Source organism: Coturnix japonica, chromosome 2 (assembly GCF_054131305.1).
Source record: "Coturnix japonica strain WE chromosome 2, WE-NBRP24, whole genome shotgun sequence".
Taxonomy (NCBI): Eukaryota; Metazoa; Chordata; class Aves; order Galliformes; family Phasianidae; genus Coturnix; species Coturnix japonica.
The window spans coordinates 137,694,706-137,716,029 of NC_140664.1; the positions used below are offsets into that span (position 1 = coordinate 137,694,706).

The 21,324-nt window shown below is 43.0% G+C and overlaps 1 protein-coding gene across 11 annotated transcripts in view; it reads right to left on the reverse strand.

Moving 5' to 3' along the window:
- NKTR (natural killer cell triggering receptor) overlaps positions 1–20,607 on the reverse strand; it is a 37,436-nt gene extending 16,829 nt beyond the window's left edge. For 6 of the 11 annotated variants that reach the window (XM_085539150.1, XM_015853023.2, XM_015853020.2 and 3 more), the window contains exons 1-6: positions 20,489–20,607; positions 20,024–20,115; positions 13,216–13,290; positions 8,790–8,897; positions 8,036–8,080; positions 6,428–6,515 (exon numbers count right to left, since the gene is read on the reverse strand). In XM_085539150.1, the coding sequence (XP_085395276.1) occupies positions 6,428–6,515; positions 8,036–8,080; positions 8,790–8,897; positions 13,216–13,290; positions 20,024–20,081 (374 nt within the window). In that variant the 5' untranslated portion in view covers positions 20,082–20,115; positions 20,489–20,607. Of the gene's footprint in view, positions 1–658; positions 687–6,427; positions 6,548–7,662; positions 7,691–8,035; positions 8,081–8,789; positions 8,898–13,215; positions 13,291–20,023; positions 20,116–20,449 lie in introns of those variants that run through there. The other 5 variants (XM_085539151.1, XM_085539149.1, XM_085539155.1 and 2 more) reach the window with 3 other exon arrangements.
- Positions 20,608–21,324: the final 717 nt, after the last annotated feature.

Genomic DNA, 21,324 nt, shown 5'->3' on the forward strand with positions numbered 1-21,324 from the left:
AGAATTCTTCTCATTTGCCTGCTCACAACGAGAAAGCACACAAAAGCACTACCCCAAAAGTAAACTTTCTAGATGCAAGAGGAGTTTGGCAACTTAAATCACTTCCAAAGGGAAACAGAAACCAAACTCCTCACTGTTCCATGGAATGTTCTCTTACCTCGAGGTCAGGGTTGTAGCACTGCAATTAGCCTGCAAACATTTGCACTTCAGAAGTGCATGTCGAAGCTTTTGGCCTATGCTGCACCTTTCAGTTCTTGAACATTTGTACCTTGGCCATAAAACTCCACCAGGACAAAACCTACGTACTACCTTGGCACTACAGAAGCTTAGAGTTACGATCGTTTCCTCCCAAGAAATAGTACTTCATTAATACATTTCTCTAATTTATAACATTGACCAATCTGCCTCACAATAGCTACTGTTTTCCAAGTTATTTGCAGAAGGACAAATATCTCTATTGCAAATTAATGCGAATTGGTTTAAGTTACTGCTGAAGAGAAGAACATCTTTTCCATACAAGCGTTTCATTGCCCACCCCCACCCCAAGAACCTGAGGCCTAGCAAAGGACTCAATGCACATAACAATATGACCAGAAAAACAAGAAAGATTAAAAACAGAAAGAGAAAAGGACACAGCCTTAGAGGAATGAGACATTACCTTTGGAGCGCACGATGTAACACAGTTTCTGTAAATTTTACACAAAAATGGCAGAAATAAATTGTAATACATTTTCAGACAAAACTGAGTCTACGTTTTTTATTAAACACAAGTTTAAAATTCATATTAATCAAGTCGTATGCAGAACAAGGATGCCTAAAAAGAGGGCTCTAAATTTTCTTTAGAATACAAGGCACTTGGAGAACTGCAGTCAGTTCTCTTCTACAACACCAAACTGCAGAAATAACTTCCTTGCATAAACTAGGAGAAAGATAAGCTGTTAGAATCCTCCCAATCCCCTCCGAAAGGCTCAATCCAGCACAAGTGTTAGAACACACGCACAGCTTTAAGCAGAAGAATAACTGATTTCAGTGGGTCTGCTGATGTGCTGGTGGTTATATCTGTGTTCAAATGCTCAACAGGACCAAGCCCTAATGGTTTTAAACTGAGACAGGAGAGGTTTAGGTTGGATCTTAGGAGGAAGTTTTCAGCCAGAGGGTGGTGATGCACTGGGACAGGTTGCCCAAGGAGGCTGTGGATGCCCCATCCCTGCAGGCATTCAAGGCCAGGCTGGATGTGGCTCTGGGCAGCCTGGGCTGCTGGTTGGTGACCCTGCACACAGCAGGCAGTTAAACTATATAAGCATTATAATCCCTTTCTGCACAGGCCATTCTATGATCTACATGTGTGCTTCATCAGATGGAGGCCCTTAACTGCTTTGATGTACAAATGAAAGGTGCTGGTAAGCCCACAGCTTTATACAGACCATAATTAGCTCACATCTTCCTTGCACTAAGCAAGTTCTGTATAATAGGAGAAAAGCTGCTTTCTCTAAAATACAAGAATGGTTACTGCAATGCTTGTGCTCAGAAGCATAGAGAGACTAGAACACTGCAGACACTAGCAGGAAAAAACACACACCAACAGATGCTGGTGCAATTCTGAAGGGCAGCAATGACTGAAGAATGCATCAGCAATTATCCACACATCTAAGCAGGGAGAAAGTGAAGTGATCCCTTTGTAATACGCTACAGACAGAAGCTTCCGGCGAATGAAGAATGGAGAACTCAGCTTCTGCAAGGGCTGTACTTCCACATCAGTCTTAATCCAACCACTGGGATCTGCCTGTGTGCCAAGTGCACAAACACCATTTTTGCTCAAAAATACTGCAAAATCAGCACCTTCCATCGATCGGTTTTGTTCACTTTCCTATCTCCGTCACTGGTTCGACAATCACCTCACAGCTATTTCATTCACAGCAAAGGAAAAAGGGACGGTTGCTCAGGAACATGCCTGGTGTGGCACACTGGAAACCCTCAATATGAGGCACTTTAAAGAAGTTTGTGATGTTCAGAAATCAGTTGTAAATCAGATTGATTTCAATCTGTCATTTAGTGTTTCAGGGAGGTGAGTTTATTTGCTGGGCACACCACACATCCACAGAATGGCTGAGCCAAAAGGTTATTTAGTTTTGAGCAATAAAAAACAGCTTGGGAGACACATTACACTGACTATAACCTCAATATCAAGGTGGGAATCTAACATATCAAAACAGCCTCGAGTTTTAAATAAGTGGCTTTTGAACACAAAGGTAACAAACTCAGCACTGAGCTGGTGAGGAACAACAAACCTTGAGACCCCTCTATATGTTGCAGTAAGAATGTATTCCTCAATTACTGAAGGTAACACAACTCAGTAGCAAGGCAGTAAGTAAATTACTGTCGAAAGCTTCCAAATGACAGCTAAGAAGTTGGGTATTTCTTCCTTTCCGCTGATTTCTTTTGCTACATTCTGCACATACACATTTCTGCTTCTGTAGTAAATGCAGCTCAGTTAGTTTTACATGACTTCAAAGAAGCAAAGCTGAGCACAAGCACTCATAATATCAGCAGACTCACAAATTTTACAGTACTTTCGATAATCTCTATATCTATCATAATAAAGAAAACATTCAGCAACAGTCCAAACAATCCAACAACTGTCCAAAATGGGTCCTGCTGGTTGGTGACCCTGCACAGAGCAGGGGGTTGGAACTGGATGAGCATCACGGTCTTTTTCAACCCTGGCCATTCTATGGTTCTATAACAGACATGCTTCCTTTGCTCTCATTCTGCACCTTGCCAGTTCCTAGCGATGCCTTCCATTCATTCTCCCAACTCTACACTCACACTTCCTAACTCCACTTGTATCACTTGCAGAACTGACCATTTTAGATCATACTTTAATGACTTTGAGTCCCGTGGTGACCAGTTTGCTAACACAGTCTGTCAATGAGATTTGCTGCCTGATTACTTCCTACAAAGATAGTTATTCCTGATGACACTTAATGCAGTAAGCAGGGAAAGTGCATTTGATGAGCAAGTGAAAACATATATTCAAGACTCCCCCTATTATTTCAATCTCAGCTAAACAAAGTTATAAATTAACTTACTTGTACTCCCTACTTGCTACATTTGGCACATAGACATTTTTCCTTAGGACAAACTGCTGAATAATCGAGCATCCCTTTAAGTAGAACATTTTCATTTCAGTTTATAGTACACTACTAAAGGAAGTAAGTTATATTATTAAAGACAATCTGTAGGAACACACCGTACATTCCCTAAAGTAACCACACAAATGTCAGCAAGCAGAACTAAATACTTTAATATATGACTTTTTCAAGTCTTAAATCAGAAACTGTCTAGATATCACCTTAGTAGCTGACTCCTACTTTGAATCTTGAAATTCAAACACTTTGTGAAGCAGAAACCAAGCTCCACCCTTAAAAAATCTATGTACAAATACAGGCTGTTGGCTTCCATGTTTCACCATCCATCCTTACCTAATCACTAATCAAAGTTATTGGAAATGAACCTGACTTCCCCACTGTCTGTATATATGCATATCTGCCATTGGGGGCACTCTCCTATGGATGCTGTAATTGTATTCACTTCTATAATAAGCTGCAGTGCCAGAGGCCAATGGTGGGATTCAGCTTAAATGCACACAACTATATTAAAAAAGGCATCTATAAATGTGTTAGGCAGGGGTTTAGTGGTGGAAAGCTGCAGGGCTGCTCTCTGTGAGCAGAGCCCAGCAGCTGCTCCATGCCAGATCAGAGCCAGCTCCAAAAGCGACCCGCTGCTGGGCAGAGCTAAGCCATAAGCAATACTGGTTGTGCTCTGGGAGTGCAGGTTTAAGAAATAAAAAAGGCTGTGCAACTGCAGGAGTGAGAAATAAGAGAAAAGCAGCTCCGGGGCCACCAGGGTTAGTGCAAGAGGAGGGCAGGAGGTGCTCCAGGCGTGGAGCAGAAGCTCCCTGCAACCCAAGAAAGGCCTATGGCAGAGCAGGCTACCCCTGTGCAGCCTATGGGCACCACACAGAGCGCATCTCCAGGTGCAGCAAAGACAGAGAGCAACCTTAAAGGAGAGGGAGAAACCAAGTATTATGGACTGACCACAACCCCTGCTCCTCTGTGCCATGAGGAAGAAAAGGGTGAGCAGAGGGAAGGGGCTTTTAATTGTTACTGCTCTAGTGTATTGGCAGTAGTCAATAAACTATGTTCATCTCAAGCAGAATCTGTTTTGCCTCTGATGGTTAATTGACAGGTGATCTTGCTTTTATCTCAACCCACGAGCTTTTCTTCACTGTGTTTTCTCTCCCTGTTCAGTTGAGGAAGGGCAGTAACAGTGTGGCATGGTGGACTTTAGCTGCCCATCAGTGTGAAGCCACCCCAGCAAGGCACAATGCTCAATTGCCATCCTACCCCCTGCTGGCTTCCAGCTGCTGCTCCAGGAGGGCTGGGTGTCCCACAGATGGTGCGTTGCATCTACGTGTTCTTGGAATACACAAAGATCTCTCAAACAACATTTACTGCATGCAATAAAAAGCCCTAGTCAAAAGGGCCATACAAGTGTACAGCATTACAGTGTGCATTAAAGACCTGCGCAGCAGCCAATCTAAACCTCACTGATACTCTGGGAATTTAATCCTGCATACGATTCATTTGTGTAACCCTAAGGTAAACTGGTGCCATTTGAATATGCTACAGGACAGCCAAGAAAAAGAATTTCTGAAGTATATAAGTACCTTTTAAAATAATCCCACTTCAATGAAAGCACTCTCAAGGTCTGTTTGCATTTTACTGTCCTAGGTAAGTTATAATTTAGCATCTAACACAAGCTTAGGATGTTCCTTTGCATGGTGAGAGACAGGGTGTCCATTAATTACATTAAATTTAATTGAGCAAGTAAGCTGAGCCTACTGCTAAAAGTGAAAGAGGAAGACGTCTGAATTAAATACAGGAGCAAAAAGAAACTTTAGAGCCCTCAAATGACAGCTTCTTGATAGATGTAGCACCATTAAGTTTTCATGTGTTTTGTTCAGATAAGCTTAAAAATGGAAAATTGCGACACGAGAATCCAAAGATTTATCATCAAGTGATAAACAGCAAAGCAGTGTTCTGCAGAGTGCTTTTTAAACAGGTTCTTTTTTTGTACAGAGGTTGTTTCTCATATTAGTGTGTATATATATAAATACCTCCATTCGGATTTACTGTAAGGAAGCATATCACCTAAAAGATGCCTTGAGGCTAAGAGAAAATAAGCTCTTGACATGATTTTCACTCTTTGGAAAGTCAGAACAGTAGGAACTGAAAGACTCTCCCTTAGGTTTCTTATTAGCTTTCCATTTTTAGGGCATTCTTTAGGAAGAGACCTAAAAATGCCTCTTATCTGAACTTCATTGTGTCATACTGAAGCTCTTTCTCAGGCAACAAAAAGAAAAGGAATACTCTTCAGGAGAATTTCCTCCTTTACTGAAGACAGTGAAGCGCCATTCACTCATCCCCCAAGAAAGATGGCAAAGAAAAAAAAGCTTTTTACAGCTAAACAACCACAGCAGAATTGAATTTCAAAAACACCAGCATTATTCCTTAATGAAGGTTCTTAGCACTAGCCCAAATTGTGAACCACATCTTCTCAAATATAAGCTATTAAATACTGGACCCAGAATGCACCTACTTCAGTCAAAAGAGCCTGACTGCCATCACACCTGAGCATTTATCCACGACAGAAATGTGTGTTCTGCAATTGAACAGGATGTGGCTATATGGAATGGATTCATTCTTGTTTCTTTAAGATTATGGGGGAAAACCTGATTTTCAGCACGTTATTTTCTACAGCATCGGGACCGTGATAAATAATGTACACAGATCAACAGTACTATTCAACAGTATAGAAAAGAATTATGTCAGGAACTCCAGAAGAAAAGCAACAGAACTAAATGAGGTCCCCCTCCCCAGAATGAAATAATTACAACAAACCCTGTCTCCCAAAAGAAATCGTAAGCTATATTTGAAATAGCATATGTGGAAACATACAGGCCATCTCTATCATAGACCTTGCTGCCTCCTATGTACAATGCTCAGCACTGTAATTCACAAGTACTCTGTGAAGACTTGTGTGTCTGTGATTCTGTGACTTGGTTGGTACAACACAAAACCAAAGAATCTGATTTTGGACACTCAGCACAATAGCATAGCCATAATTTTAAGGTATAAAACAAGGAACAATGAGCAATCCCATAGGACCCACTTCTAACCCAAACAAATGCCCCATGCAACTCATGGTAAATGTTGTTTCCTACTAGAGCTCTGCAGGTATCCACTCAACCCTATTCAAAGTAAGGTGGATAACATCGTTAGAGATAATTTAGCAATACCATCTTTCTCATGAACAGCGCTCCTCTGTTTAACAAAAGCTCGACTGTCAGATCACATCTACTCACATGAAAAATTGGGAACCATTGGTATGTTTCCCTCGGTTTGCCATTGACAAAAGGAACGCTCTGTCATGTTTGAGAATAAAGTTTTCATCTGTTTGAAGAAAAAATATGTTTGTCAGATTTTCCCTGACAAGGAACGCAAGGCAGATTTTCTTAGTAACTTATGGGTACTACAAGGAGAAATTCTTCCGCTGCTAAAGAAACTTGAACAGGTTGGAAACAGAACAGAAATCTAATTGAGCCTCTCCAAAGTTACAGCAGAAACACTCGTGAGACAGAAAACATTCTTTTATACAGGAAGTTACAGCAATGCCGTGCACATCTCTAATGGAAATGAATGTAAAGGTGATCCCAGAACAAGCCCTCATGTACACCATACTGTTATTTATGTGCTCCCAGTGAAACGGCCATTTCCCTGGCATGGAACATGAAGAGAGCAACCCATCCAAACTGGATGCCTCCAAACACACAGGAATAAACCAAACCCTGAATACCAGAAAGAGGAACTAAAGAATACATTCTTCCTTCAATCTCAACGTGAAAGCAATTAAGACTGAACTAAACATGCATTTCATATTCCAGGGCATTAAAGAGGACTGCACGGCATAGTATAAAACCAGATACGGTTCTGAAGCTTCTTTTTAAAGGTAAAAATTACATTTTGGGCATAGGAAGCTGTTATTTTTAATATTATATATCAAAGCACAATACTGCATGTTTAGAACTTACCACCTTTAGTGCACTCTTTAGAAATAAACCCTAGGAACATCTTATTAACACTTTAATACCATAGTAACTATCTGAGTTTATTGTTGTTGTAGCAAGAAAGAATGTTATATCCTTAAATAAATACTTCATAAACTCACCATTTTCCTTCCAACAACTGTTTTTAAAAAGAGGTAAATATACATTTAAAAACTCTTTGCAAGGAAAGCAACTCGTGTAGCATAGAAACAAACACTTCAAAAGGAACACCAGAAATACAAACCTTCAGTAGGGAAGGGGAGAAAAGGGACGTTAAACAAAAGAAGAAAAAAATTGTTTAGAACTGAAAATTATGCCAGTGTTCTCTCAGAATCAGTCATTAACCCTCAGAAAGGTTAGACACAGAACTCCTCACTTCTCCAAGCAACACAGATATCCATCTACAAACGGATGTATCAGTTCTCTATGTATTTACTAGGGAAGGTACAAGGGAACAGAGTTTGAATTTGTGTTACTGAGCTTTTGTCTCTTACCTTTTCATTTTGCAAAAGACCACATTCTCTATAAACAAAAGAATATGTTGACAGTTTTAGGCAGGAAGATAGGAGTTTATTCATGAATAAAGTTGCCTAACCTCCATGCTGAAAGTCATGTTTAACCAATAATGTTAGCCTTAATTAATTGTCAGTTAAAGTTAAATATTACAAAAAAAAAACCAAAACAAAAAAACAACAAAGCAACAAAAACAAACTATCTGGAAGTCATGCATATAAAAATAATTCTCATGCAATATTAGTTTCATGCAAAAGGTGATCTATAAGTAGGCCTCTCTTTTCATTAAGTATCTTGGGAATCAAGACTTCTCAGAACGGAATTGAGAATCTGTGAAGATGTACTTGCTCTTACCTTTAAAATAGCCACCATAAATAGATTCACCTCCTTTTCCATTACCTGTGCATGAAAAAAGTCAGAATTAAACCTTTTGTTCTGATTATATAAAGCGCTGTGCATAACGTGTGCCAATTTATAACACGCCAGGATACTCCAGCCAGTTACTAACAGCTAAGCATAAGGCCCTTAATTAAAAGGCAGGACCGTTCATTATGCAGTTCATTATCTTGTTGACACTCAGAATATTGAAAATGAAGACTGCTTTTGTGCCTCTCAACACTAGACAGCCTGAAGCGAGGCTCCAAAGGCTAATTCTCCCTACTGCTTGCTGAAGCAGCAGCAACAGAAAATACGACAGCAAGCAAAAAAGACAAGAGTAGGCATCACCAACAACCTTGTCCTGCTCAGAGACTGCCACAATGAGATCAACAAGTAGCTATATTAGCTTTACATCCACTTGATCATCAATGCAAGACAGTCATCCACCATGTTTTATCAGTCATAATTTATGTACATTATATCAGTTTATAACACTTTCAAGACACAGGATACAAGAAAGCAGATCTTTAGACATGAAAAGCTGCAACACTATAGTTTGGATTGGAATTCTGCTTTAATGTTATCAACTCTAGCAAGGCTGCTCTCTTCTTTAAATTAAGAATTGTTTCTAAAGAACCAACATCAGGCAGTGTAATATTTACATGCTGTATTCTAAGGTTACATTATAACCACAGAGATGATAACGTTTGCTCCACAGAACAGATTTTACCTTCGCTGAAGTCCCCTCCCTGAATCATGAAGTTTTTAACCACGCGATGGAACGTAGTGCCTTTGTAACACAACTTCTTCCCAGTTGTTTTGCCGATTCCTTTTTCACCTGCAAGAAGTTTAAACAAAAAAACAATCAGCAGGTCATCACTGAATAAATTCAAGGATCATTGCCCTCCAGTGCTTGAATGTCTTAACTATAAAAGCAAATACATTCCTGCCTGTTGCCTCTCGGTCTCTCACAAACAGCAGCCTGGTAGGTGAAGTTCAGTCCCAGGCCCTAACAATATTCTGTCCTGCCAACCTAATCTCAGAGATTAGAGACTCCTGTTGAGATTACACGAAGGCGAGCTCCTGACAAAGCTCCAAAAAGCAAATGGCCTTATGTTTACCTGACAGATGGACTGACTGAAAGACCTGCAAATGCAGGCCTGCAAGTCCAGATGCTTTTATTTAAACACAAGGAGCATTCTGCTGTTAAGACAGACAGCATTCCTTCACAGTAGCCAGGTCTGTGTCTGACAACAATGTCAGCCTGCAGGACATCAGCCAGAATCACTCTGTCCTCCTTCACCTGTTTCTCACAAAAACAGAGATCACAGAGGGAACAGCAGGGAGAGGTACAGCTTTTGGAACACTGGGATCTGGTTTTAGGGCACAACACCTCCCCCTGAAACAAGTTTTGTACATTATTCAATAAACACAGTCCTTGCATACAACTAAAACAGGATATTTACACCAGGAAACGGTGCTGTACCATCGGATCCTGCAGTGAACTGTAAGAACATCCCTAAGCCTGGCCTACTGCTCCAGGCCACAGTTATTATCTGTGGCTCTATGCAGAAAGCAGCAACCTCAGGAGAGAGCTCACAGTTCAGATGCTGAGGAGATATATGTAATTTTATAGTTTTATTTGAGAGAGAGAATTCTTTTTGTAAAGACTGGTACGATGGGGAGGCATTGGGAGTGATGGCATCTGTCTGCCTTTCCAATAACCTTCAGCACAGGAAGGGCATGGAGCTCTTGGAACAGGTCCAGAGGAGGCCACTAAGATGATCAGAAGGCTGAAGAACCTCTCCTGGGAGGAAAGGTTGAGGGAATGGGGCCTGTTTAGCTTGAAGAAGAGAAGGCTCCGGGGAGACCTCATTGTAGGCATCCAGTACTTGAAGGGAGCAAATAAACAGGAGGGGGAATGGCTGTTTACAAGGGTGGGCAGTGATAGGACAAGGGGGAATGGTTTGAAACTGAGATAGGGAGGTTTGGGTTGGATCTTAGGAGGAAGTTTTTCCCCCAGAGGGTGGTGATGCACTGGAACAGGTTGCCCAAGGAGGCTGTGGATGCCCCATCCCTGCAGGCATTCAAGGCCAGGCTGGATGTGGCTCTGGGCAGCCTGGGCTGCTGGTTGGTGACCCTGCACACAGCAGGGGGTTGGGACTGGATGGGCACTGTGGGCCTGTGCAACCCAGGCCATTCTACGATTCTATGATAAACCATTTTGCACAAACCCTGTTCTTCTGAAGCAGCTGAACACCTGCCTGCTGAAGGGAAGCCTCAAGCAGGCTTGTTTTGCTGTGCTTATGGACATGGCTTTTGCTTTATCAGCAAACAATCTTGATATCAACCACCAAGTTCCCACACTCCTACATTTCCAGTTCTTTCCCCCATACACCACCTGGGGGACAGTGAGTGAACATGTGTGTGACGCTGAGCTGCTTACAGAGTTAAGTCACAGTTCTTTTGGCACCCAACACAAGGAACCAATAGTCGAATCTGTTACGATGAGAAACTGGAGTGCTAAACCAAATTTGTAGATGCCATAGCTGTTGAGTTGCTAATTGGTATCCTCCCATGCTTGTCACAAGGCTTGCTTGCCTTACAGTCCAGTGCTCATTAGCAGCTGCTTTTTCTTTTACTGTTTGTTCCACTCCTTATGATCCAGCTTGGCTATGCCTGGGAACATTCTGATAACAGCAGTGGCCATGAGCTTGGGCTGGCAAACAGCACCTCACTGCTATTCCTTCACACCATACTGAACGGCAGCGGCTGGAACTCCAGCAGGAACCCAAGTCAGAGGGACTGTGACCTGTGGATGGGTCTACATGGGAGCAAGCACACCCTGCAGCATCTGTGACCATAGACAAGACCATGCCAGAATGCCTGTGACCATGGATAAAGCAGACCCAGCAGATGCCTGGAGGGACCACGGACAATAGATGTGCCCAGGCTGAAGCAAAAGGGAAGGGAGTTCACTGCCATGTAAAGCCTGGTAGCCTGGTCCAAAAGGCAAGAAGTTGAAGATTACAATGGATGCAACTTTAAACTGTTGCAACCCATGACTTGAGTTGCAAGTTACAGCAAGTTTAACAGCAGGAATCCCCTGAGTCAACAGAGGATGAGCCTTGCAGGGAGCAGTGCAAGTGGCTCTGCCATCCAGTAACTCCAGGTTGCTCCTGTCCCAAACACCAACCATAACAGATGGGTACTGAGTCATGGACTGAGACCTCAGTGATGTGTTACAAACATCTCACAGGGGCTGTCCGTACTCCAATGGAACAATATCTGTGTATTAACCAAAGAGAGATGATTAATGAGGGCGTACTAAAAAGCACGTGACCTGAGCATGAAGTAAGGTACGGAATGAGGTGTGGTTATTGCCAAAGTTTTAGCTGGAACTGAGTAAATTTTCTTCATAGATGTTTGTATGATGCTGTGCAATAGAACAGGGAAAATCTGCACGATGCAGATTAATTGGCAGTAACAAATGCACTGGAAGAACCTGTCATAGAGAAGCAGAAAGGCAGGCAACAGTTCCTAGGAAGCAACTCAAGCCAACTAAACAGCAGCACAGACGTACTTGGAACAAACAAGAATATAACGTTAGCCATGCAACCTGAGTCTCTAATCTCAACAATCCCAAATTCAATCTGGAGTTACAGTGACAGAGAGATGGCTTCTAAGGGCAAGAGCAAAAAATAGTGCAATTTAATTCTCTTAAATCACTGCTTACAGCAAAATAAGGATGTTCCAGTGCATTCTATGTGCATTCTTCTCTCTCACAATTTAATTACCATATATTTATATATTACATATTTTTAAAAGATATCTATCAAATCATGGCTCCATCCCGTGAATACACAGCAGCACACAAATTGCAAGAATGAATCCAGCGTTTGTAAGAGCTTTTATATCTGTGAATGTGATCTGAAGAGCAGACAGAACTCAAGTCTTCAGGCTCTCTCTGTGTTCTCCCAACTAAAAGACAGATTCTATCTGGAAACTTCAATGAAACATGGTCAGTTGCAGAGCAGAGTTTAAATAGGTATGCAAAACAAAGCTGGAAAATCTTTTTATGGTTCTTTTTCCTGCTAAGTACTTGTTTGTTTCACACCTCGTGATTTCCAGCTAACTTTAACCAAGCAGAGCCACTGAAAGGAATTAAAACACGAGCTACAGAGCATGAGGATCAGACATTACTCCAGCCAGCCTACTGGCTAACTTTAAAAGAGCCTTAATTGGTGCAGTTTAAGGTACACAGGACAAGACCAAGACACAGTGAATTAATTCAGTGAATTAATTCTTTACATAAGTAACACAGCCATTCCTGCAATAACATAATCAAGACTGATTTCTAACTTGCAGTTGCAAAAACCACCAAGGAGCACCATGGATCAAAAAGCCACTGAGCTCTCACTACTCTCACTATTCCAATCATTAAAAATCTCATGAAAAAAATTAATTCTTGCTTAAAAGAAAAATAAATTGGTCCAAGAATGCTGGATTCTACCCAGAAATTCTTCTGCTTGTGCTGTCTTTGATTTTAGAGATCCTTGCTCTCCTTTCTCCCACCACTCAACCCTAGGACTTCCAAAGAATAATGTTCCCTCTACACGCTTAATTTTGCTGGAGGAAGTTTACTACTAAGGTTTAATAGATTCCTTTGATCCCTGCTGTACTGTCATGCACCCAAAACATGCTTTTATTGTATAACAAGAAATCAAAATCTTACATGGAGCCAAGTGAAGTGTCACTATGGCACTGTGCAGTGACATCAACACCTGATGTCTCTCCTGATGAGTCCTGCTCATCTTTCCTCTGTGTGTAACATGGGTGGTCAATAATTCCTCCATTGCTTTAGTTGTATCTATTTTCTTTAACGAAGCCCAAATGAGGAAGGGACAATAATGTTTTGTTCCACTAAGTGACAACCTTGCACTCTGGAATTCTGTAGCTGCTCCAAGTCAGTAACCATTACAGAACTCCACACTACTCCCAGTGCTGCTAAATGCTCCTGAGCACGACTGAGACTCAGCTTTGTCCTCATCAGGAAAAGAAACAACCATACAAAACTTATTAGCTACAGCTTATGCTTGTTTAAAGAAACAGTTGTAAGAAACATTCAAGTTATTAAATAAAAGGATGCTACTTACCCGAGCACAAGCACAGGAAGTTTTTGCAAGTCTTTGGACATATATCTGAGAAGAGCTGAAACATAATTCGACCAACTGGAAGATTAAAAGAAAACAAAAAGTTTTACAGTTCTTTATGGTGATAGAAGAAAAACAGCATATGAATAAATCTGCATAACTGCACCTTAGTTCTATACTTTGTTATGGACTGTAAGTGTAGTGGAACCCTTGGCCTAAAAATCCTTTAGTTTAAATAGAAAGTGTAATAAGGAAAGTGAAAGACACGTGGGACAGCATTAGCAATTTCAGGACTAATACTTCAGTTGTTAAATACTATGAATCAAACATTGCTGCCTCTCTGTATAGTTTAAACAGAGCAATCCCCCACTCTCAGTACAGCTACTCCCACACCACAGGTAGCATTCAGGCTGTGCACCTTGGGAACTGATTAAAACACTGAAGAATTAAGAAAAAAAAACCCTATTTTAGAACTGTTTTACATTTCCTATTTCTTGAGATTTCCATTTCTGGGACTCTTATTTCCACAGTCAAAACATAAATACAGTCAGATGCGTGAAATCCTTAACAATAACTCTGTGATTTATGCAGTTCCTGTCTCTGTATTGTGAAATGAAGTATAAATTAAGGGTTAAATGCCACATGGCAGGGCAGCATTACAGGAAAGCCAGCCAGAATCTATTAATGCGCACCACCCTCTAGTGGTGCACACTGGTAAGACTTCTATGTAATCATTGAACTATTGAGGAATTACTTCTTCCCCTTCCCTTAAAGTAAAAGGGAATTTAAAACGTACTCTGTTAATTATTTTGGCACCACGAATTATTCTGAGGCTCCTAAGGAATGATATTTGATTTTAAGGCCTTGTCAAAATACATACAATTGTCAGTATTTTTGGATCACGGGAAATGAAAAACAACACAGGGACCACCTGCTTTTTGTATCTCAGCTAGAAATCCAAGCTGCCTTCAGCTGTTGAAAAGACTATTTCCTTAACAGCAGTACAAATATTCTCAGAGGATTTGTTAGGAAGAAAAACCTTAAGCACAAGGGGAGAGACAGCCTTCAAAGAACGAAGAAATGGCAAAGAAGTTGTCAATTTGCATTGCAAGCACGGCAGTTCAGAACAGCAGAAATCCCATTGCTCTGTTTGCAAAAGTGCTGAACTAAGAGATGACAAAGTGCTCAGAGCCAGGCACACGTTTCCTCCTGCACTGCCTATGTGAAATAACACATAATGTCTTTCATTGGAAGGAAAACCCATCGCTGTACTAAGAGCAGAGCTGCTGATGGACCACAGCTAACAGCTGTGGGATAAGAAGGGGCATTCCCACCTCAGGGCTCCAGAAGAGCCTCTGGCCCCCAGGCACTGCACAGCAGCCATCCCATGGTGGGCTCCTGTCCCATATACACAGCACTGCAAGCAGCACACACCACTTGGGACTCCTGGAAGAGCCTCATGTCTGCTGCCTGAGGACAACAAGGTATATGGACACACAGACATTCCTAACTCAGATGGCCTGGGTTGGAAGGGAGCTCAAGGATCACGAAGCTCCAACACCCCCCACCACAGGCAGGGCCACCAACCTCCCCATTTCATACCAGCCCAGGCTGCCCAGGGCCCCATCCAACCTGGCTTCAACACCTCCAGGGAACCATGACTTCAACAGCGCCTTCCAGTGTCTTGTCAGTAAGATCTGCTAATGCATCATGCCTTTCAACTCCCACAAACTGCACACCTGGCATCAGAAGACTACAGATTCCATGTTAAAAATAAGCCAATCTCCCCCTCCCCATCACCCAAAGTGCTGCTCACCTCCTTACATCCCGTTATATAAAATGCTGCAGCGTGCTTATAAATACAACAACCACACACTGTGCATCCATCTGCTGGGCCACTACCTGTGTTTTAGCTGATACTGTCACTGAGAGGTGAGATCTGCTGCTGCCAAACAGCTGAGTGCATGAGCCAAAGATCCAACATGCTGACAGCCCGATTAGATGCATGAAGTTACTGCTGTTCATTTAACACACCAAAAATATATATGTTCAAAGTCAGCTTAAAATCTATGAACCTTGAAAACATAGAAGCTGAATAGAATAGTTACGCTGATTTCACACTTCTTGCTGATCATAAATCAGTACTTTGATAAATAGATATTTTTGAGAAGAAATTGGAATAAATGATAAAAAGTATTTCTGCTCCATTAATTAAATACAGAAAATGATGCACAGAGAAATTTTAACATGTTTCAAAGCTCCATTTCATAAAGCTTTACGCGTAGCTAATGAGGCTACAGCAAGTACAGAAACCAAACAGCATAATGACCAAAACTAAGCCAATTTCAAAGCTCCGTTTTACTGAGTGCAAGATGAAATCTACCTTCAGTTTTGGTTTTGAACCCTTAATTCTTCAACTACGAAAGCAGTAGTTCTATATTTGATCGAAACAAAGATTCACAGTATGTTACAGCATGGATGTTCCTAACACAGACTCCTGTTAGCAAAGTTTATTAAAATCATGGAATCATTATAGGACGGCCTGGCTTGCAAAGGCCCACAGTGCTCATCCCATTCCAACCCCCTGCTGTGTGCAGGGTCACCAACCAGCAGCCCAGGCTGCCCAGAGCCACATCCAGCCTGGCCTTGAATGGCTGCAGGGATGGGGCATCCACAGCCTCCTTGGGCAACCTGTTCCAGTGTGTCACCACCCTCTGGGGGAAAAACTTCCTCCTGAGATCCAACCTAAATCTCCCTGTCTCAGTATATGCCATTTCCCTTTGTCCTATCACTGCCCACCCTCACAAACAGCCATCCCACACTCCCTTCAAGCACTGGACAGCCACAATGAGGTCTCCCTGCAGCCTTCTCCAAGCTGAACAAGCCCAGTTCCCTCAACCTTTCTTCCTTTAGCACAGCTCTCTCTCTGGTCTAAACTTGTGTTAAATAGTCTCTGCTTTATGGGGTCACCATAATAGTCTATCTGCATTAGTAGGACCAGTGAGGCCTTAGGGGGCCTGTAGTCCTTTGAAGGCAAAAAGTTGCAGGTTTTCAATGGAAAGCAGATTGAAGTTTTGGCTGCAAACCTTTGGGCAGTCCAGGTCGGTGTGATCTGTGAGTCAAGAGGATGTATTATATGGGGAGCACTTACTGGAGGGGCATAAAGGCTGTGGAGCATCAATAGCTTCTGGGGGGAGCTGGTTCTCAAAATCGACATCTTCTCATTTTACAGAACAGGGCAGAATGAAACGATACTCAATATTTATCTTGCAGCCAAGAACAAATTAAGTTATTAAATGGAACACCAAACGGATGAGTCTTTGCTGTTAGGAGAAGCCGCAGTGTCATTTCTCACTTGCATTTCCCTGTGAAACTGAAGGCAGTACATCCTTGTTGTGAGCAGTGCTCAGTGTTTGCTCTTGTGGAGATGATGGAACGCCACAACAGGGGGTGGTGCCAGGAGTGAACCAGCAGAGCTGGCGAGGGGAGCCTTTGCTTGCAATGAATGCAAGACAGGGTGAGGGAGCACCAACAGAGCATTGATGTGTCAGGATTTCTATAGGTTCAGGAAACATCCATTCTCGTGAGTGATGTTTTAAATACAGGCAAAAATTCCTTTTTTTCACAGGAAACTTTTGCTTTTCCCAAATCTGTAGATGTGCTTCTGCTTTAAAGCAATGCTTTATGTTATTTAAGACTTATGATTCACAAATCTATGTATAAGTTTAAACAATGTAAGATAGAAATGCATTCATTTCAGTGAGGTGTTATCTAAATCACTGTGCAGATTAATCTGAGACCTTTGGCCTCTGGAAAATGTGTTATGTGTTTGTCTCCAGAGTTGGTTGCCAAAACAGGTAAAGCATCTCAGCTGGGGGAAGTCAATGGATAAGTATTTAAGATAAGTGATCATTTTCATCCTTCAGATACTCGAAGGGAGTATAAACTGGAGGGAAAATGGCTGTTTACAAGGGTGGGCAGTGATAGGACGAGGGGGAATGGTTTGAAACTGAGATGGGGAGGTTTAGGTTGGATCTCAGGAGGAAGTTTTTCCCCCAGAGGGTAGTGACGCACTGGCACAGGTTGCCCAAGGAGGCTGTGGATGCCCCATCCCTGCAGGCATTCAAGGACAGGCTGGATGTGGCTCTGGGCAGCCTGGGCTGCTGGTTGGTGACCCTGCACACAGCAGGGGGTTGGAATGGATGAGCACTGTGGGCCTGTGCAAGCCAGGCCATTCAATGATTCTATGAGCAGGCTGATAAAGGCAGGGACACACCTGAAGAACAAAAACGAAAGCATTCCTAGTGAACAAGGGGGTAAGCAACAATGGAAGACACCTGAAAAGAGATGACATTAAAGAAAATTCTGTCGTGAGCAGGAACGAAACAAAGCAAAACTAAGTGTAATATTCCTTCTGATGGACAGAGTCAGGAGCAGGGGTGGGGAGAAATGAGAAAACATCATGGGACCACATGAACATTACGTGTGACATCCCAGCAACAACACACTGCTGTTGCTGTTCCAGGTGTTCTTTTTCCATCGGAGCAAAGCCAGCATTATTTACAAGAGGCATCTGCTGCCATCCCCAGATTCTTGGCTTACTGCATGTAGTTTAATTCTGCACACCAGCCGTGCCCAAATCCATCGGTGCGGGGACGCAAAACAAGGGAGAGCTGCTGCCTGCATCTAAATAAACTCTTACTCTTGATTTAATCTCCATTTACTTTAGAGGGAAAAGAAAAAAAAAGAAGGCAAAATCACTCATTAAAAAAACCACTTCAATGGCAACTTGTTCAAAGTAGCCCAAATATCAAATTACACTGAAAAAATGCTGATAGAAAGCAGTTTGCAGCACAGCAAGAGGCACAAACAAGCAGACACACAAGTTTTATTCCAACATTCTGGAGCTTAAAATGAACCAGCAGAGAAGCACAAAAGCTGTGATGCAGTTTCCTGGAAGCACAATCGGTGCTGCAGTATTGAGCCCTGTACTTTGTAACAGATATAATTAAGCAGCGAAACTAATTTACACTCCGCGGTCCTTTCCTCTCACATACTCACACACACATCACCTTCTGCTGCTCCTTTTCATCTCATCTGCGAGCTGCACTCCTGCTTTTAATTGCTACAGGTATCCACACAACCCCTGGGTAAGTGAATCTCTGCAGGGGAAGCTCTGAGCTGGCAGCTGTGTGAGGAACGTTCTTAGACTCCAAGCAATCAACACTTTAAAATGACTTTAACATGACACAGTTTGGAGTCCTGCGGGTGAGGAGATGTCTCCTGTTGTGCTAGAGGCACATCCTCTTATTCTCTGCCTTTTCTGTAGGTACCACTTCAGTTTCCTTTGAGAAAAGGGGGCAATGCTTTAAATGAGGATAGCAAGAAAACTCAGCACTGCCCTGTTGTCCAGATCTTCCTCCCTGCATTTAATAAACAAGCAAATAGGCTTCTTATAAGTCAGGTCTGATAAGCAAAACATTGATTTGGGGACTGACGGCAGTTTAAAAGTTAAAATTAGCATCTTGGTGGTATCAGCAGGACAGTACATCTCTCAGTCTGTGCTTTGTGTGGTCTGGAAGCACTGCCTCATCATTCACACTTGATGCAGCTTCTGAAGGTCCTCTTACAGCCAACAGGGTTATATTCAGGCTTTTTAAAACTAACTTTAAAAGCCAAGGCATGATTGCATGGTAAACTAATGAACAGATATCAGCACGCAGTAGTACAAGCACACTACACTCTGGTCCTACATTAATTATTTGATAAATGGGCTTGTTTTCCCTGCAAAAATACAAGTCACCAATCAGTGCAATAAAAACAGCAGGGCTCTGAACCTGAGGTACAGCCATGAGATTCACGACACTGTAAAGAGAAAGCAGACACCAGCAGCAACAAGCAGAGCCCTGCACCTACCCCAGGTAACCGAATCTGTGCACCACCAGGAATGCGAACACCTCTCTGGCAGCATTATCAGATATCAAATCCAAACAGGTATGAGAGAAAACAAGGTAAGTGGCTTCCATTTGTGATGTGTAGGGCTGGGGAAGGAGTAATGTATTGGGAAATGGAAGCAGGAACATGTGTGTTAAGGCAGAGAAAACAGCACAGGGGGTTTCTCACAGAAGTCAAACCTAAAATCCCTTCCAAAGATTAAAAGCGAACGAGATAAAGAATGAATTCTCTTCATATATCAAATCTCATCAAACTACCTCCCCTAAGCCAGGAACTCATCTGCCCTACAGCATTTTTAATTGTCTGATTCCGTAGTAAATCTGAAATTAAACCGAGGGAACACATTAAAATCCCTTTTACATTAATATTTCTCTGTTCAAAAACGTATCCTGAGATGGCAGAGAACCTCAAATAGGAGATGTACCAGCAAAAGATTTACAGATAGACCTTATCAGCCGCTGGAGTTAGCACTGAATCTCCTTTCAATTTCAGCTGAAGTGAAAATGGAAGTCAAAGGGCTTACAGTTGTATTTGAATACATCTGCAACTTGGAGACAAACTCTTATTTCAAAGCCTTTCAAAGAGACACTGAAGTAGAGAATGAAAGTGAAAGCGTACCAAAGCTTTCTCTTTCTTCGAGAAAGAAAAGCAGCAAGCAAACACTCCACAACTAACAAGGACCGCCTGAATCCTGCTCCAAAAACGGATACAGAGATAAAAAAAAGAAGAAAGAAACGAAGACAGCAGCGAGGGGTCAAGCGGTAAGAGCAGGATTAAAGCCCCACTCGGCTTCCCATAGGGATAGCACTAGTTGGGAGCCGTTCAGCTCCGTTTTCCCCTCTCGGCGATGCCGTACCTGGCTCTCGGTTGATCTCGATGTCGAAGTAGCACTGCGGTCGGTCCTGCACGCCCATGGCCGCGCGGCTCCCGAGGCGCCCGGCTCAGCACCTGCCCATAGACACAAGGAGAAGAGCTCAGCCCCCTCAGCAGAACCCCCCCTTGGGCGCACCGCTTTTAGAACCTATTTTTTTTTAATATATGTTTTTTTTTTCCTTTCTTTTCACTCAAAAGTAGGACACCCCCCCCACCCCTCCCTCCCCCCAATCTCCCTCCGTTTCTCTCTCCGTCTCTCCCCCCATCCCCCCCCTTTCTTTCTCTCCCCTCCCACCCCGTCCATCCCTACCACTTAGAGGGGGGGTAAAAAGGGGGGCAAAGACCCCCACTCTGAGAACAACACCGCATGGGGGAGGAGGGGGACGGGGCCCTCCCAGCGCTGACCCACCCGCTCATCTCCCACCCCGAGCAGGCAGCACGGCCTTACCTGGCAGCTCTCACGCTTTGTCCCCGCTCCACGCCGCGCCCCCCGCCCCCTCGTTCTCCCACCCCCCGTGAGGAGGCGCCGCCGGCCCCGAGCGCCATTACCCGGCCGCTGACTGGCCCGCCCCGCCCCGCCAGGCCCCGCCCCGCTGCGCCTGCGCGCCCCGCCCCCTCGGCTTCATCGCCCCGCCCGCTTCCTGCCCCACGAGCCTTCCCGCCTTTACAACGGTCGCGCCGCTCCTCAGTGAGGAGAGTGGCTTTCCCTCATGTACCCCCTGTATAAATATGTTCTCCTTCACATAACATCTATTTTGTGTGTGTGAGTGCAAAACCCACTCTGAGTGAAAATCATAGCGAGGCGTAGTTTGAGTTTGGGGCTATTTTGTGTGTGTGCGTGTGTGTGAGCACAAAACGTACTCTTGAGTGAAAATCATAGCGACTCAGTTTATAATCTTGAGTTTGGGGCTATTTTGTGTGTGTGAGCACAAAACTACTCTGAGTGAAAATCATAGCGAGTCATAGTTTATTTATCTTTGAGTTTGGGGCTGTCAGGCCATCCCAGAGTGAACACAGTACGAGCTTATTAAAAACTTGCGTTGTAAATTATCCAAATGCCATTGTAATGTAGAAGGGTAATGGTTGGGCTAGATGATCTTCTAGGTCTTTTCCAACCTTGATAATTCTGTGATTCTGTGAAGGGTATTATTCACCTCATGTGAAGTCTGGATGCTGAGAAACAAAGCTGCTGAGAAATTAAGTGAACTATAGCAGGTCCATAGGAATTCCTTCCCAAAACAAGGATTTGAAAGCGAGTTTCCTCAGCTTCCTTCGTATTGCCGA